At 37.3% G+C, this 20128-nt stretch overlaps 1 protein-coding gene across 3 annotated transcripts in view; it reads right to left on the bottom strand.

Annotated features, from left to right (window-relative positions):
• Positions 1 to 20128, bottom strand: part of CFAP91 (cilia and flagella associated protein 91) — a 70986-nt gene that overhangs the window by 29533 nt on the left and 21325 nt on the right. For all 3 annotated transcript variants that reach the window (XM_074364199.1, XM_074364194.1, XM_074364195.1), the window contains exons 7-10: positions 15315 to 15492; positions 11970 to 12127; positions 11515 to 11697; positions 10475 to 10617 (exon numbers count right to left, since the gene is read on the bottom strand). In XM_074364199.1, the coding sequence (XP_074220300.1) occupies positions 10475 to 10617; positions 11515 to 11697; positions 11970 to 12127; positions 15315 to 15492 (662 nt within the window). The remainder of the gene's footprint in view (positions 1 to 10474; positions 10618 to 11514; positions 11698 to 11969; positions 12128 to 15314; positions 15493 to 20128) is intronic.

The following is a 20128-nucleotide window of genomic DNA, read 5'->3' as shown; positions in this document are numbered from 1 at the left end:
TTTAAAGCAGATGAAAGTGCCCTATTCTGGAGGGAAAAAAAATGCCACAAAGGACATTTGTTCATAAGGAAGAGAAGTGAGCACCAGGATTCAAGGCAAGAAGGGACAGGGTTTCTCTACTGTTTTATGCAAAAACAGTTGGGTTATGATCAGGACTGCCCTTATCTAGAAAGCAGCTAACCCCCCAGTCTTGAAGAGAAAAGATAAACAAACACCAGCTGCCAAGTCTTTTGGTTAGAAAAGAAGGCCTTGAAGAGAACATTTTTTTCTGGATTGGTTCCATTAAAGCATTGTCCCTGAAGTCAGGAAGTACCTTGGCAGTGAGGGACTCCCCTCTTAAACTTCTTTTCATATCAGACAACGTCCCTGGCCACCCAGAACCCCGTAAGTTCAATACCAAAGGCAACAAAGTGATCTACTTGCTCCAAATACAATGGCTATAATGAAGCCTCTAGCTCAGGTGGTTGGTCACATGGAAGGAACTTTAAGGCTCATAACACTATGGAATACTCTATGGAAAGGACTGTCAGTGCTATGGAAGAGAACCCGACAGAGAGAACGTTAGGAAGTCTGGAAGGATTACATCACTGAAGATACCACCATTATTATAGAAAAAGCTGTGAAAGCCATTAAGCCCGAAACAATAAATTCCTACTGGAGGAAACTGTGTCCAGATGGTATGCATGACCTCACAGAATTTACAACAGAGCCAATCAAGGAAATCATGAAAGAGATCGTGAATATGGCAAAAAAAAAAAAAAAAAAAAAAAAAAAGGTGGTGGGAGGTGAGGGATTTCAAGACATGGATCTTGGAGAAATTCAAGAGCTAAAAGACACCACCCAGAGGAATTAACAGAAGGTGACCTGACAGGGACCAGTGCTTCTGAACCAGTGCAACACAAGGAGGAAGAGGATGCAGAAGACACGATGCCAGACAACAGTAGACATTAGATGATCTGGGAGAGCACTTTCCATTATTCAAGACGGCTTTTGACTTCTTTTACAACATGGACCCTTCTATGATACAGGCACTGAAACTAAACCAAATGATGGAATAAGGATTGGTACCATATAGAAACATTTTTAGGGCAATGAAAAAGCAAAAAAAAAAAAAAAAAAAAAAAAAAAAAAGACAAATTACAATGTATTTCTGTAAAGTTCCACTGAGTGTGCCTGTGTCTCCTGCCTCCCCTCCCACCTCCTCTACGTCTTCCACCTCTGCCACCCCTGAAACAGCAGGACTGACCCCTCATCTTCCTCCTTCCCCTCAGCCTACTCACTGTGAAAGATGATGAGGATGAAGACCGTTAGGGGCTCCACTTCGACCTAATGAATAGTAAATAATCATCACGTGGTACAGTTAATAAATTTATCTGTTGTGTATGTATGTGAGTGTCTTTGTGTGAAAATCTAATAACTATTCAGCAAGAACTGTATGGGGCATTTTTGTGTCATCATGATCATCATCCCCTAAGTATTCATTGTTCAACATCATGTCCAAGACTTGTATCGAGGTCAGTGAAGAAAGAATCAAACAAGAGATCTGTTACAGATTTCAACTGAAGAAAATGTTTCAAGAAGGAGAGAGTAACCACTCAAACACTGCAGAGAGGAGAGAACTGACTACTGTGTAGCAGTTAGCAATGCAGAGAGAACTGTTGGACATAATCAGACTCATTGGAGTGTCTTTGTTTCAAAGTCTATTTTGTCTGGAGAAGGAGATCAAGAGTAGGAGTAGAGGATGTGGAATTTACCTTTCTCAACAAACACACCAAAAATACATCTACATGTGGAACGATTCTCACTGAAAACTAACTGGAGACTGGCAGATAGATTCTTGCACAACCATGGCTGTAAGAAAGATCCACTCGGAGTTGGGTAGGAAAAGAAGAGAAGTGATCAGGTCAGGACCTTTTAGGGGATTCAGGTAATGAGGAGGGGTTACACAGGCAGAGATCTCACTGGGGAGTGAGTGGTTCAAGTCACATATTGGGTGCCCCAGGCCTGGAGTTTGACACAGGGAAGGCAAGTCCCCTTGGCTGGGAATAACAGCAGGGCTGTGGGAAGCCTGGACTTTGCTTATAAGGAATGTGTGCATATTTGCTTGCTCACAAAGTAGGGCAGAGAGGGTGGACTGAAAACTGCATAGGTGGCTGGCTGCTTTCCCGTGAATGCCTCCGCGTGTGCCCCAGCCTGATGCAAGTGAATGCTCCAACCCCGCTTGGGAGCCAGGTTGTGAGACAGAGGCAGCTCAGATACAAAGCAGCGTCTAAGCAGGGTGGAGGCAGCCATTGCTGGTGCTTACACAGGCAGGGCATCAGAGAAATCCAGATCTCTGGCCTCAGGTGGACCACCATGGCCTATGCTGTAGCCATGCTCCAATCCATGCCATGTGCCCCACACCAGTCCCTCTTAATCCAGCACTGCTCTCATCTGGGAATGGGGAGAGTGTACACTTAGAAGGAGTGGAACTAGCTCAGACCCAGCCCTCAGGGCTTCTGCTATAGCAAGGTAGGACCAGAACTCACCCCCATTAGGGCAGCAATGGCCACTGAGCAGAGGGGAACCCAGCCTTATAAGACTTTGGCCCTAGCACCTCCATCTCCAGCCCTACCTTCTACCAAGGTGATAGCTACCAGCATGCCTTGAGAAAAGATGTGACTTGTGTTCATGTCAAATCCAGCTCTCCAGCCAAAGCCACTGGGCCCACACAGACTGTCTAGGGATGCTCCCACATAAGGACACCCTTTCAAGACCACAACTGTTTCACCTTATTTCATACAGCCAGAGAAAGATAAGCAAAATGAGAAGATAGAGGAATTTATCTTATTGAAAGTGCAAGAGAAAACCTTTGAAAAAACAACTAGTGAAACAAAAAAACAATTTACCAGATAAAGAATTCAAAGCATTAGTAATAAATGTGCTAACCGAATTAGGAAAAAGAATAGATGAACACAGTGAGAATTTTAACAAGGAATTAGAAAATACAAAAAAGAAGCAGTCAGCCCAAGTTCTTGCTTTTGTTTTTAGCTAAAGACAGTATTTAAGGTGTTACCTTTGCCTATTTCAGGGAGTGACTCAGTTTTTCTGAGTATACAGGAGGTATACATGTTATTAAACTTGTTTGTTTTTCAAAAAAAAAAAAAGAGAGAACCAGTCAGAACTGAAGAATACAATAGCTGAAATGAAAAACACACTAGAAGGAATGACTAGCAGACTTGATGATACAGAAGAATGCCCAAGTGATCTGGAAGACAGAATAATGGAAATAACCCAGTTGGAACAGCAGAAGAAAAACAAACAAAAATATGAGAACAGTTTAATGGATCTACTGAACAACATGAAAGACACTAACATTTGCATTGTATTCTCAGAAGGAGAAGAGAGAGAGAAGGAGATCAAAACTGTATTTGATGAAATTATGGCTGAAAATTTCCAAACCTGAAGAAGGAAACATATCCAGGTACAAGAAGCACAGACTATCCCAAACAAGATGAAAGGTTAAAAGACAAAAATTATAAAAGCAACTATAACTAAAATGAACAGTGAAGGGATGTAAAATACGACATCAAAACCACAAAATGTGGGTGAAGGGAGTAAAAAAGATAGATCTTTCAAAATATGTTTGAATTTAAATGACTACCAGTTTAAAACAAGTAGATTTAGTTACAGGTCAACATACATGAACCCCATAATAATCACAAATCAAAAGTGAACCATAGAAACACAAAAACTAGAAAGAAAGGAATACAAACACACTACTAAAGAAAATCATCACACTGCAAGGGAAGAAGCAAAAAGAAGAAGAAACGGGGAGCAGGAGAAATAGCTCAGCTCCTGGGTTCAATCCCCAGTACGTTGATTGAAAAAAAAAGAAGAAATGAACAGAGGAAAACTACAACCCCCCACCTCAGGAAAGAAAAATAAAATGGCATTAAGTACATAACTATCAAAAATTACTTTAAATGTCAATGGACTCAATGCTCCAATCAAAAGACGTGGGTAAAAAAAACAGGACCCATCTATATGCTCCTTAGAAGAGATTTACTTCACAGCTAAAGACACACACAGACTGAAAGTGAGGGAATGGAGAAAGATATTTCATGCAAATGGAAATGACAAGAAAGCTGGGGTAGCAATACTCATATCACAAAATAAACTTTATAACAAAAGACAAAAAAGACATTATGTAATAATAAATGGATCAATAATGAAGAGAATATTATTCTTGTTAACATATACGCATCTAGTACACGACCATTTAAATATATAAATCAAATATTAATAGATATAAAGGGAGAATTTGACCAAAAAAAAATAGTAAAGGACTTTACACCTGACTTATATCAATGGACAGTTCATCCAGACAATATCAATAAGGCAACAGTAGTCATAAACTATACAATAAAGTAGTAGGACTTACTGGATATCTATAGAACATTCCATCCAAAAACAACAAAACACACATTTTTTAAGTGCACATGGAACGTTCTCCAGGATAAATCACATGCTAGGCCACAAATTTAACAGAATAGAAACTGTATCAAGCATTTTTTTCCAATTAGAACTAAAAATCAATTACAGCAAGAAAAATGAAAAAAGTACCAACACATGGAGACTAAACAACATTTTACTAAAAAACCAATTGGTCAAGGAAGAAATCAAAAAGGAAATCAGAAAATACCTTGAGACAAATACAAAGGGAAACACAACTTTCCAAAATATATGGGATGCAGCAAAAGCAGTCCTAGGAGAAAAGTTTATATTGATTCGGGCCTACCTCAAGAAACAAGAAGAATCTCAAATAAACAACTTAACCTTCCATCTAAAGGAATTAGAAAAAGAATAACAAACCAACCAAAGTCAGAAGAAGACAGAAAATAATAAAGATCAGAGAGGAAATAAATAAAATAGGGAACAAATAAACAATAGAAAAGATGAATGAAACCAAGGGCTGGTTTTTGAAAAGATAAACAACCGTTATATGCCAACAAATTGGACAACCTAGAAGAAATGGACAAACTTCCAGAAACATACAAACTTCCAAGACTCAGTCAGGAAGAAACAGACAATCTGAACAGACAGAGCACTAGTAATGATCTTGAATTTGTAATTACAAAAAACTCCCAGCAAACAAAAGTCCTGAACCAGATGGCCTCATGGGGAATTCTACCAAAAATACAAAAAAGAGCTAATATACATCCTTCTCAAACTTTTCCAAAAAAATTGAAGAGGATGGAATCCTCCCAAATCCATTCTACAAAGCTACCATTACACCCTGATACCAAAACCAGACAAAGATACTACAAAAAAGAAAATTACAGGCCAGTATCTCTGGTGAATATGTGACAGGTGGGGATACTCATCACTATACTAACAAGGATGAAGAATATAGATACAAAAATCCTCAACAAAATATTATCAAGCCAAATCCAATAACATACAAAAAGGATCATATACCATGATGAAATGGGATTTATTTGAGGGATGTGGGGATGGTTTAAGACTCACAAATTAATCAATATGATACACCACATTAACAAAAGGAGAGACAAAAATCACACGATCATCTCAACAGATGAAGAAAAAAGCATTTGACACAATTCAAAATCCATTCAGGATAAAAAATTTCATCAACATTGGTATAGAGGAAACAAAGGCCATTTATGACAAACCTATAGCTGATGTCATATTCAATGGTGAAAAATTGAAAGCGTTTCCTCTAAAATCAGGAAGAAGACAAGAATGCTCACTCTTGCCACATCTATTTAACATAGTGTTTGAAGTCCTAGTAAGAGCAATCAGACAAGGAAAAAGGGGAAAAGGCATCCAAATTGGAAAGGAAGAAGTAAAACTGTCACTATTTGCACATGACATGATACTATATATAGAAAACCTTGAAGTCCCCCACCAAGAAAAAACAACAACTATTAGAACTAATAAGTAAATTCAGTAAAGTTATAGGATACAAGATTAATATACAGAAATCTGTTGCTTTTCTACTACACTAATAATAAACTATCATAAGGAGAAAGTAAGGAAACAATCCTGTTTAAAATCATATCGAAAAGAGGATTTCTGGTCAAGACAGCAGAGTATCAGGACCACAAGCTCGCCTCTCCTAGTGACTACAACAAAACCACAGTGACTGCTAAACAATCATCCAAAAAAAAAAAAAAAAAAAAAAAAAGACTGGAACCTAGCCAAAAAGATCTTCTTTAACTGGAAACATAAAGAGGAAACCACAGCAGGATGTCAGGAGGGGATGCCTTTTCCCAAATTGAAATGCAAAGAGAGAGAGAAGAAAAAACAAACAAACAAAAAAACAGAATGAAACATCCCAAAACTGTGAGACAATATAAAAAAGTACAATATATGTAATTGGAATACCAGATGGAGAAGTGAGAATGCAGTAGAAGAAATATTTAAAGTAATAATAGCTGAAAACTTCCCAAAATTGAAGACGAACACCAAACCACAGATCCAGAATGCTTAGAGAACACCAAGCAAGATATATACCTTAAAAAAAAAAAAAGCCTCAGGCATATAATATTTAAAGAAAAGCAAAGATAAAGAGAAAAATCTGAAAGAATCTAGAAGAAAAACATACCTTAACTATAGAGGAACAAAGATAAGAATTACAGTGGACTTCTAGTCAGAAACCACACATGCAAGAAGAGAGATAAAATCTTAGAAGTGCTGAAAGAAAAAAACCACCTACCTTGAATTCTTTATCTAGTAAAATCATTATTCACAAGTGAAAAGATCAAAATTTAAAACTTTGTGTTTCAAGGGACACTATCAAGAAAGCAAAAAGACATCCCACTGAATAGAAGAATACTTTTCAAATCATGTATCTGATAAGCGTCTAGTCTCCAGAATATACACAGAATTCTTACGACTCAACAATAAAGACATTAAAAATAATGTCTATAATAAATAAAAAGAAACCCAGTTTAAAAATAAGCAATGTACCTGAATAGACATTTTTCCAAAAAAGAATTGGTTATACAAATAATCAATTGGCACATGAAAAGATGCTAAAGCTCATTAATTATTAGACAAATGCAAATCAAAACCACAATTATACACCACCTGATACATTAGAATGGGTATAATAAAAAAGATGAAAAATAACAAGAGATGACAAAGTTGTGGAAAAATTGGAACACTCATACATTGCTGGTGGGAATGTAAAATAGTACAGCCATTTTTAACAGTCTGGCAGTTTCTCAAAAAGTATAATATAGAGTTACCATGTAACACAGAAATCACTCCTCGGTATAGACTCAAGAGAACTGGAAAATACATCCATACAAAAATGCATACATGAAGGTGCCTATTAGCATTATTTATACAAAAGTAGACAAAAAGAAACAACTCAAGTTTCCATCAACTGATGAGTCAATAAACAAAATATGGTATAGCCACACAGTGGAATATTATGCAACCATAAAAGTAGGGAAGTACCGAGACATGCTAGAACATGGATGAACTTTGAAAACATTAACCTGAGTGACAGAAGTCAAACACAAAAGGCTATATGTTGTATGATTCCATTTATATGAAATATACAGAATAGGCAAATCCATAGAAAGAAAGTAAATTAGTGGTTGCCAGACAGTGGGCGGAAGAGGGTAATTGGGAAGAGGGTAAGATGGCTAATGGGTATGGAGTTTCCTTTTAGGATGATGAGAATGTTCGGGAATTAGACAGTGTTGATAGTCGAACAATCTTGTGAGTACACCGAAAACAACCGAATTACATACTTCATAAGGGTTAATTTTATGGTATGTGAATTACATTTCAAAAAAAAAAAAAAAGAGGAGAAGTAAAGACTTCCTGAGACAATAAAAAACTGAATGAGTTCACTTCCAGCAGACCTGCCCTGCAATAAATGGCAAAACAAGTGCTTCAGGCAGGAGAAAATGATATAGGTCAGAAACTTGGATCTATAAAAGAAAGGAAGAGTGGAAGAGATGGGAAAGAAAGGTTAAATAAAATTATTTTTTATTTTTAATTGATCTAAAAGATAACTATTAAAGCAATAATAGGAAAAATGTATCAGACGATTATAGCACATCAGTCAGTGAAATGAATGACAGCAATGTCACGGGGAGGAATTGGGTATAATCCATCATAAAGTACCTGCACTACATGAGAAGTTACAGTATTATTTGGAAGTGGACTTAGATTATTTTATGTATAAAATCATATACCAGTTCATAAAGCAAGCCTCACTAAATTTCAAAAAATAGGTATCATACAGGCTAGGGACCCTGACCATAGAGCAATTAAGAAATTAACTAGAAAATGACTTAAAATCCCTGCATATTTGGAAATTTTAAAACACACTGTCAAATACTCAGGGGTTCAAAAATCAAAAGGAATGTTTTTAAAAATTAGATATTACATAATATGGCAAACTATATAATAATGACAAACTATATATCAAAACTAATGGAATGTACCAAAATCAGTGTTTTGAAAGAAATGTTTAAGTACTTATGTAAAACTGATGAGTAACTGAAAATTAATGAGCTACATGTGTACTTTAAGTTAGGAAAAGAACTATAAAACAAACCTAAAGAAAATAGAAAGATACAATAAATATGAGTGGCAATTAATGCAACTGAAAAAAATATATATAATAGAGAAAATCAGCAAACTCAAAAGTTCATTGTTTGGGAAAAAAACCAAGAAAATAAACAAGCCTCCAGTAAAACTGATTAAGGAAAAAAAGAGTTAAAAGCGCAAATAAATAATGTTATGAATGAAAAGAGTAGGCATGATTATAGATAAAACAAACACTAAAAAGATTTTAAAGTAATACTATCAACAACCATACGCAAAAAAAAATCGAAAAGTTAGGTGAAACTAAATTTGTAAAGAAAACACAATTTTTAAAAATACAATTTGTCAAAACAATGCAGAAAGTTCTGTAAGTTGTAAGGACATTGAAGGAGTGCTTAAAATTTTTCCCATGAAGAAAACATCAGTCTCAGATAATTTTATACTAATATTCTACCAAACTGAAGAAATAGAACATCTCAAACACATTTAAGCTCAGAAAGAAGGACTACTCCCCAGTTCATTTCAGAAGACTTGCATAACTCTGACACCACCACCACATATAGTCAAACCGAGAAAGAAAAAGAAGGCCATTTCACTCATGAATGTAGACTCAAAATTCTGAACATCTTTGTAAATCAAATTCCACAATGTATTAAAACAATGTACCCTGGCCAAATTATGTTCATACTAAATATGCAAGGATAGATTAATAGTTGTAAAAAACTATAAATGTTCCTTATTACAATAATAATTTTTAAAAGAAAAATATAATTATCTTAATAGATGCAGGCAAAACATTTGATAAAATTCAACACAAACACATGATTAAAACCTTCAGTAAATTAGGAATAGAAGGGAACTTCCATACCCTATCAAATAAATATAACTGCAAAAAAATCTTACAGAAAGTGAGAAAATGATGAACACAGAATTCAGAATAGGTACATGGAGACGGGGGGACGAGGACGAGGTGGGAAAGAACCGCACAGATACACGTAAATTATTGTCAAAGTCCTAATTTTTGTCTTGCATGTGGGCTCCCATGGATCCTTATAATGTTACTAAAACTAAATGAACAAACATGCTGGACCAGTGATGAGGGTATGTCATCAACCAGTGGTCTCAAAATGGGTTTCCTGCAGCATCAGCATCACCCAGAAAATTGCAAAAAAATGCAAATACTCCAGCCCCACCCCTACTGGATCAGAAACTTTGTGGGTAGGACCCAGCAACTGGTGTTTTAAACAGCCCTCCAGGTGGTTCTGACGCAGGCTAAGGACGGAGCATCACTATCATAAACCACAGATTTTAAAGTCTGTACACCTGTAGTCCAGTTAACAAAAGAGAAATCCTAGCTAGCGGATGACGCTGTGGAGTTGGACATGGGGATGACCATCAGACTTGCCCATTTAGCTGAGTTTAAACTAGATGAGAGGGGAGCTGAACATGACTCCCTTTCTTCATGATGCTCTGGTAACTAATCTAAAAGGGAGAAAATGAGGCCTATTACACTGTTAAAACCAAAAGTAATTCCTAACACTAGACACTTGCTACACCTCAATGTTGTGTCAAATTTTATTGTGTAGATCCAAAGGCAGAACCACGCTTAGAAAGTAGCGTGAATTCTGCAAATGGGGAGAATAGCTTCCCAGAGGTTTTCCTATAATCTGAAGTGAAGGCAAGACAAAAAAAAAAACAAAAAACAAAACAAAAACCACTGACTCAGCACAGCAGAGGCAACCCGCCAGAAGAGAAAAGTGTAGAGAGGAAATGAATGTAAGCTTGTGTGTTGAGAACTACTGGACATTGCTGCCCAAGATGAAGTGCAGTTTTGGGAGTGTAGTATTTCCCTGCAGAAAGTCCCACTAGAAGCATCTTGTCTTCCAGACAAGAATTATACCTTATGAACCTCTGCCAACTCACGGTCCATCCTTGCGGCCCTCTTTAGAAAACCATCTTTGGTGGTGGTGACTTTTGGCTTTGGAGGTTTGATTCGGGGTTGTGTCACAAAATCTGGGAGACATGATTCCAGTTCAACTAATCCTATGGGAAAGAAGTACATTATTTTAGTATCTGGGTGCTTAAACTTAGCATTTGAAAGCATACTGTTAATTTTAATAGCTGTTTGCCTAATTCATTTAGAATTATTGATAAGGTGTACCTCATATAATTGAATTGTCCCTGAAATACAAAGCAAATTTCTATATCATTAACTTATACTCTTGGTGTCTTAGATTATAAAAAAAGAAATGCATTCTAAAATGAAAACATTGCCCCACAAAAAAGTAATACATTCCACAATGATCAACAAAAAAAATTAGCGATCATATGATACATGGCAGCACCATTGTAAAGCAGATGTACACCAGATTATCATTCTCTGCTCTGGAGGTGGTCAGCCAGAGCTACAAGTTCAATGGTGTGACTGTAATCTTGGTCATATGATACTTAAACCTGTCAATTAAAATTTAAATAATTTAAATAAGCCTCTCTTGGACTTTATAACAGATACAAACTTCTTCATCAATTTATCCCCTAGTTACCCATCCCCTTGCCCACTAGTTTCCTAGTATTTCTTCATAAAGGGCTGATTTCATTATATATTTCTTGTTTGCTTCAAAAACCTGATATAAAAGGTTTTTTGATTTCATTTTTGTATAACTTTGGTTATTAGTGACATTAAACATGTTTAAATGTTTAGTAGCTTATTGACTTTACTCCTTGATAAACTGTTGTATAGGGTATCTGTATATTTACTTCGGTCTTAGCAGTTTTTATTAGTTTCTATGAACTTATAATATTAATAATATTAAACATATAATTGCTATTATTGCAAGTATTTTATTAGTTTTTAATCTAAATGGCTATATTTTATATGTTTAATTTACATTTCTAAGATAACCTTCTTATACTGGACTTGCGATGATATGAACTGCTTACCTTCATAGGTGCTGAGATAGTGGTTTTTCACTACAAAGTCCTCTGAGTTGTTGTCTGGGAACCGACCAAGGCGAGACAGAGGTCCATAGACCTGTGACCCATAATCAGAATAATCCTTGATGATATTTCTTCTCTCCAACTTCCCTTCTATATTCTTTCCCTTTCCCGTAAGTTTTCTCATCGCTAAAATAAAACATACCTCCATGACTATCGCCAAAATATTGTTCTGAACGATCCAAATGCAGACAAGTAAACCAGTTGTAGTTCTCTTCACAGGGAGACGACTGAACTGAATGAATTCCATTACTCTCACTCACCGCAGCCAGAACATAACACTGAAAACAGATCTGTCATCTGTGTGGCCCAGGCTGTCATGGACAGGTGGGCATGACAGAAGCTGAATCAGCCAGTATCCTCACTGTTTCCATCCTTCCCACAGCTCCTACTGCGCTCACCTGAGACATGTGTGTGCTGAATCTGTGCCAACTTTGCCTCCTTTGCCTCCTGCAGTGTAGACCACTGGGCGTTCAGGCGCGCCATGCTCACTTCATTTTGATTCTTGTCACGCTTCTTCAACAGCTCTTTTAGAACTTCCAGGCGAATCTCCTGCAGCCTTCAAGGAAATGACAAAACATACAGAAGTATACGGCCTCTCAAACAGGGCATTCTGCTAGAAAGGAAACACCTGCCACAAACAGGACCTTCCTTTGGGGCTGATATATTCGTGTATCTTAAAAGCCACTCTGGCCTAAGTGTGACAGATGAATTGGAGATCTGGGGGTGGCAACTCAGTGTGGAGTATCCATATCATAGGAATATGTTCAAATGTGGCTCTGGAGCACGAAGAAGAGATGCCAGGGAGACGGGGTGAGAAAGAACTCTCCGGGCAGATGGTCCTAAATGAACAGCAAAATGTGTGTGCACAGTTCCAGGTTGGCTGGTATTGCTGGAAGGTTAAGCAAAGGAAGGCGTGAGAGAAAATGAGGTGGTGGCACGCGCCCTCAAGTGGTGAATGTGAAAACAGCAGCGTCTGACACATGGATGCTCAGTCTCCGTTTCCCTTCCCCTCACTTCGCCTTGTTCTCCCAGGACCACCTTGTTCATGTGTATACAACCATGCACATCTTCCTTCCAAACATGTACCTCCAGCCCAGATATTTCTGAACCAGAATTTGTCTACTGGAATCTCCAACTAACCCCTGACAACCTCAAAAAAAAAAAAAACAAAAACACCCATTTTGTTCCCCTAGAAATCTAACCCTTCTCTTACATCTTCTTTCCTCCTCTAATGATTCCTCCTCTAAAACACTTCTTGCATCACTTCCTGAGCTCATGTTTTTGTCATCTCTCTCCTGACTTGGACTCTAGTTGCTAGTCTAGTCTCTTCCCTTTGCAATCTTTTCCCCACAGAGATGTCAAGATTTTCCTCCCTAAAATAGAGATTTGAACATTTTACTCCTACTTTAAAATCCATACAATAATTCATTGTCACTCATTTGTCAAGTGTTTATTAATACATTATTCATACATATGCCAGGCAGGGAACAAACAATGATGGACAAGATAAAACACATTTTCTCAAGAAGCGCTGGTCTAGTGAAGCAGGCATTTAAAGCAATATTTACAACACAAGGAGACAGATACCAGGCCAGAAGAATGAAAAGACTTGTGTGGGAGAAGACACAGCAGAGCCCTTCTTCTAGCACTATTTCCAGGTGATCAAAGGGAAGGAGAAGGATGGTGGGGAAAGCTTCCTTAGAGCAGCCATTAACCCAGTACTTGAGGATAAACATGGATTGAGATTAGCCACACAGACAAGCAAGAAGTATGGCCTCAGCAGATGGAGCTGAATGATCAACTCAAAAGGACAGAGCAAACATGTCATACCAGTGGAGCTTCTCACAGTGAATACACATGAGAGGGTGGGGAAGCAGCAACAGGTGAATATGGAGATGTTCAAATGTACAAAAATAAGCACACCCATCAGTCACCTTTCTTGCTAGAGCTGGAAATTCTAGGTTCAATTCTCAACTTCATCACTTACGTCAATTTCTTCATTCATCAAATGGACATAGTAATAGTACCCATCTCCTAAGGTTGTTGTGAATATTAAATGAGTTAATGTACATATACAATGTACTAGAACAGTAGCTCTCAAACTTGAGCATTAGTCAGAAAAACTGGAGGACTTGCTATAACACGAACTGCTGCGGCCACCCCCCTGATTCAGGAGGTCTGGGATGGGGCCTGAGAATGTGCATTTCTAATGAGTTCCCAGGCATTGCTGATGCTGCTGGCCTGTGGACTACACTCTGAGAACGACTGGCTTGGAACTTGGCTCTAGCACGAAATAAGCACCCTGTTAAGTATTGCATGCCCTATGCATACCATCATTATCGTCACCATCACTGGCTGATCATCTACGTAATGGCTTTCTACTCACCCTTCAATACCCAGCTCTTCTAGTAGCTTTTCCAAACCCTCAACCACCTCAAATAGAATGAACTCTTGTCCTGCCTGGGTTCTCCTAGCACTTTGTATAGAGAGAATCATCTGAAGACCCTGCCTGAGAGCTGTTGGTCTGAAGGTCTTTTGCTCCATCCTCGCCCACCTGCTCCCCCTCCCACTCCTCACTCCCTGTTCCAATGGATCACAAGGAACTCTGTCTTCCTGTTCATTCCTGTTTCCCCAACTCATAACACAGAGCCTGGCACGTAGGAGGGACTCAAGCTGTTTATTAAAATTAACCTCAGTTTAACCAAAGTACCCACTTTCTCAGGTGATGTCTTCACTCTGGCCAGTTACATTTTTAATGTCCTCCTGACAAGAATATACCTCTTCAAAGTGCAGCAATAAACTCAAATTTCTGCAGACAGGATTGGGTATCTGACCCCTACTTTGCCCCAAACACTATTTTCTATTAAATTGTAAGCTTTTACCAAACATCAGTCTGCATTCATGATTAATCAGAAGGTGTTGCCAAAAGATACACATATTTTGGATTCAGAACCACACGGAGTCCCCCACTTTCTTGTGTGTCAGCACACTGTCCGGGGCTTAGTAGCACTGCTACGAGCAGCGAAGTGCCTCAGCGCAGCCCAGAACAAAGGACACCCTCAACAACCCTTCCTTTCCTTCTTGCTTGGGAGCTATAATTTTTCAGTTCTCATCATTTCTCTGTATTCCAGAGACAACCTCATTATTGAAAATATGTCAGTTAAAATGACTGAAAATTCAACCAGAAATACCTCAGCACATTGTTATTTATGTAGTGTGAGCTCATCTCTTAATTAAAGAATTCTACAATTGGTCTTTTAAATAGAAAATGCCCATTAGCTAGAATCCAATGTGTCCTGACTGTGAATTCAGCACCAGAGGGAAGAGAGACAGGGTCAGCTAGGCGGTTGTTTGATGGATGGGAGGAGGGCCAGCATCTAGGGACCCCGGCCCTGGGAAGGAACAGAAAGGGACTGCTTGAGAGACATTTTGCAGAAATCAGTGGGATTCTGTGACAGTCTAGATAAGACACTAAAGAGAAAAGGGAAGGGAAGAATCAGAGACGCCTGGAGGAACTGTTCAATCTGGGGTCCACAGCGAACTGCACACACAAAGAAGGCATTTTACATTTTTACATTATTGGAGAGAAAATTATAGAGCAATTGCTCCTGAAAGCTTCCTAATTCTACAGATTAAGGATTGCTTTTAAATCCATACATTTTGGGAAAATGCTCTACAAATAAAAAGTATTAACATTACTCCTGCCAGTGCAGGAGCAGTTGTCTGGGTGACTGAGAACCTACTTTTCAATCTCCTGCTCTCTGAAGGCCCACTCCTTCCTCTCCATCGCATTCATCATCCTCCTCCTCTTCTCAAACTGGGTCGTGTCACTCAGAGAGGGGAGGGTAGCTTCCCAAGCGCGCTTCTCCCGTGCGCGCTCTATCATCTCCACCTCAGCCTGTCCTGCTGGGAGACCGCGACCTGGAGGATGCAGCAAGACACTTTAGAAACACATGGACAAATTCAAGTACCTACCAGTATTTAGTCTACTCCCTTTCAGTTCCTGTCCTCTTTAAATTAAAGGGTTATGATACTATGAAATATTAGGAAATATGAGATGTGCCTCATAGCTTGTTGTCTGTGCCCTGCACTGTCTCGTGTTAGTAATTCAGCCAAAAGACATTTTAGTTGCATGTAAGAGGCTAGAACATATTTGAAGATATTGTGTGATTATTAAATAATCACACCATGGAATGTCCTATATTGGACAAATTCATATTTTGAAATACTAAAAAAAAAATCAAAATAACTTGCAGAAGGTCACAGCTACTAAGTGTTGAAACTCAGGACTTGAACAGGGCAACCTGACCCTCGTGGTCTTATGTACTACACTATACTTCTATAATAAACGCACATATGAAACAAAAATGAACTATACAGACAAGCCCAAGGCTAACATCATACTCAACAGTGAAAGGTTGAAAGCTTTTACTCTAAGATAAGGAATAAGACAAGATGTCCATTCTCACCACTCCTATTTAGTACAGTGCTGGAAGTCCTCGCCAGAGAAATCAGGCAAGAAAAAGAAATAAAAAGGCATCCAAATCAGAACAGAAGTAAAATCACCTCCGTTTGCAGATGACATGATCTTATACATAGAAAACCCTAATAAGACTCTATCAAAAAACTGTTGAACTAATAAATTCAGTAAGGTTGCAAGATACAAAATCAATATACAAAAATTTGTTGTGTTTGTATACATACACAATGAACTATCTAAAAAAAGAAATAAAGAAAACTATTCCATTTACAATACTGTGGAAAAACAATAAAATACTTAGGAATAAATTTAAGCAAAGAGGTGAAAAATCTGTACACTAAAAAATATAAAACATAGATGAAAAAAATTGAAGAAAACTTATGTAAATGAAAAATATTCCATGTTCATGGACTAGAAAAACTAATAATATTATTAAAATGCTCCTACTACCCAAAGCCCTACATAGACTCATCCCTATCAAGATTCCAGTGGCATTTTTCACAGAAAGAGAAAAAACAATCCTAAAATTCATATGGAACTATAAAAGACCCTAAGTAGCCAAAGCACTGTTAAGAAAGAACAAAGCTGGAAGAATCATACTTCTTGATTTCGAACTTTACAAAGCTGTAGTAATCAAAACAGTATAGTACTGGCATGAGGACAGACACGTAGACCAATGGAATAGAATAAAGAGCCCAGAAATAAACCCACACATATACAGTCACCTAATATTTGACAAGGGAGCCAAGAATACTGAATAGGGAAAAGACAGTCTCTTCAATAAGTGGTGCTGGGAAAGCTGAGTATTCACATGTAGAAGAATGACACTGGATCCCTGTCATACATTTCTCACAAAGATTAACTGAAGATGGATGAATGACTTTAATGTAAAACTCTTAGAAGAAAACTTAAGGGAAAAGCTCCTTGATATTGGTCTTGGCGATGGTATTTTGGCTCTGACACCAAGAGCACGAGCAACAAAAGCAAAAATAAACAAATCGGTCTATATCAAACTAAAAAGCTTCTGCACAGCAAAATGAAAAGGCAACCTATGAAATAAGAGAGAATATTTGCAAACCATGTATCTAATAAGGGGTTAATATCCTAAATATATTAGGAACATATACAGCTCAACAGCAGAAAACAATGTGATTTAAAAATGGGTGAAAGGACTCACAGAGACAGAAAACAAGCTTATGGTTACCAGGTAGGGAAGGGGATGGGAAGGGATAAATTGGGAGTTTGAGATTTGCAGATACTAAATAATATATATAAAATAGATCAGCAAGTTTATACTGTATAGCACAGGGAACTATATTCACTATCTTGTAGTAACTTTTGGTGAAAAAGAATATGAAAATTGAATATCGAAAATCCTGTATCAAATCATCATGAACATCTTAAACTTACGTTATATGTCAATTGTATCTTAATAAAGCTAGGAAAAAGGAACTATAAACAAAATACAGTATTGTTTTTATTTAACATTTGCATATGTGGTATTTAGATTGCTTCTTATTTTTTGGATTACACACAATAATGCTGCAACAAACCTCCTAGTACCTGTCTCATTATGCTCATATGTGAGTTTCTCTAGGACCCTTAAGAAGTAACTAGAGCCTAGCAGCTAAGATCATAAAATACAATCATTTATGTTTCTGAATATTGCCAAATTTGCCCCCAGGAAGCATATTTTTGCTCAAGCCTTCTGAGAGTCCCCTGACCCTCTCCCACAGTCCATGCTGCCTGACCTTAGCTGATTTCTGTAGTCCTTACAAGTATTTAGTGGTTCATAGATTTTATATATATATTAGTTTCACTGAGAATGGAATTTGTGGGAATTGTTCTTGGTGCTTTTATATACTTTCTGAGAGAAGAAAAGCTGCTAATTTACACAAGCATGGTTATACTAGGAGTAGGGATTTGGATTACAAGGACTTGAAAGTATAAAATGCTTGTGAGAGAAATAATACCTCTTGAAGCATACATCTTCCCATTTATAAACACGGTGTGCCTCTCTTTTTGTCAAATCTTTATATGCTTGAGGAACAATTTATACTTTTCTCCATAAATGCCTTGCACATGTTTTTACTAAGGGGTCCCTAGGTACTTTGCTATTTGTTGCTATTGAGAATATGATTTTTTCAAAAATATTTCTAATTACACATCACCCATACACAGGAAAATTACCAATATTTGTATGCCAATTTCATAATAAGTTACCTTGTTGAACTCAGGTTCTTAGTTCTGATAATTTATTTTATTTGATTTTCTAAATGAGCACATTGTCTGCAAATAAAGATTGTTTTGCTTCTTTCTAATCCTCATACCTTGTTTTTCTTCTCTTATCTCACTGCATCGACTCAACATTTCTCAGCCACGATGCTATTACAGCCATATTGGGCAAACAATTTTTTGTTGTATGAGACTGCCCCATGGAGGGCAGGATGTTTAGTATCCATGCCAGCCTACCTCCCCCAAACTCACCTCATGTGCCTAATCATTATTATGCACAAAAATGCCACCCAAGTTTCCAAATGTCCCTGGGGGCAATGGGTCATAGCCTAGTTTAATAAGCTCTGGGCTAGAATCTTCTCTGCATTGCTAAATAATAGTGGTGATGAAGCAATCACTATCTTGTTTTTTTACTTTAAGGACAAAGCTTCTCGAGTTTCACCTTTAGTTTTATGTTTATTGAAGATAACCTTTATTAAGTTACTAAAATTTCCTTCTGATCTCAGCTTATTTAGAGTTCATATACGAACGAGGGTTGAGTGTTGTCAAACAGTACTTTTGCTGCATCTATTGAAGGCCGATACAGAACAAACGGGTTGGCTGTGTTCTATGAAAACCTGTTTAGGGTCACTGAAATTTTCATTTCATACAATTTTCACATGTCGCAAAATAGTAGGGTATTTTCCATCCATTTTTAAATGTAAACATCATCCTTAGCTTGCAGGCCATATTTTAAAAGGCAATACGCCAACTTGGCCTGTGGACCATAGTTTGCCAATCCTGATCGAGAGTTTTAATACTTGCTTCTTGTTTAAAAAAAAAAAAATCATTAAAAAAACTCAACACTTAAAATTTTTAATTGCATATTTTTCTCTTTTTTGCTCATCATGTTCTTAAACCTTGCTTCTTCCTTTTGGGTTTGTTTTTCTTCTTGTTGAAGTATGTCCTTTTATCCTTCTTTTAATCAGATTAATAGGTAACATCTATATAATGGTGATTTGCATGCTAAGCACTGGTCTAAGCACATTACTAAATGAATGCAATTAATCTTTGCAATATTCTATGAGCTAGACCTATGAAACGTGATATCCTATGAAAGTGTCTTTATTTTGCCTTCACTCCTGAATAACAGTTTGGCTGGTATAAAAATTCTAAGTTCGGAAATACTTTCCCACAGCACTTTAAAGATAGTACTATAAAATGTCAATCTGGTTTTTGTTCCTTTGTGGATAATCTGATTTTTCTCTCCAAACACTTTTGCAATTTTTTCTTTTCTTTTATTATGAGATATGAAGTTAAAAAAACATATCCTGTCTACTGCTCAATGGAATTTTTCAACCTGTGGGCTCATGCCTTTCTTCAGTTCTGGGAAATTCTCAGCCATTATTTTTTCTTGCATTGCTTCTCCACCATTCTCTCTACTCTGAATTTCTGGATCTTCTGCTCCTATTCCCCGTGGTGCTTCCCTTTACTCTCTTTCTCTTTCTCTTTCCCTTTCCCTTTCCCTTTCCCTTTCTCCTTCCCCTTCCCCTTCCCCTTCCCCTTCTCATTATTATTATTATTATTTAAATTGAAATATAGTCAGTTACAATGTGTCGATTTCTGGTGTACAGAATAACATTTCAGTCATACAAATACACACATATATTCATTTTCATATTTTTTTCATTCTAGGTTACAACAAGATATTGAATATATCCTGTGCTATACAGAAGAAATTTGTGCTTTTTAATTTATTTTACATATAGTAGTTAATATTTGCAAGTCTCGAGCTCCCAATTTATCCTGTCCCACCCCTTCCCCCACCTAGTAACCATAAGTTTGTTCACTATGTCTGTGAGT

This window comes from Camelus bactrianus, chromosome 1 (assembly GCF_048773025.1).
Source record: "Camelus bactrianus isolate YW-2024 breed Bactrian camel chromosome 1, ASM4877302v1, whole genome shotgun sequence".
Taxonomy (NCBI): domain Eukaryota; kingdom Metazoa; phylum Chordata; class Mammalia; order Artiodactyla; family Camelidae; genus Camelus; species Camelus bactrianus.
The sequence above is the reverse complement of the archived record's forward strand: the minus strand, read 5'-3'. Positions and strand labels throughout refer to the sequence as shown.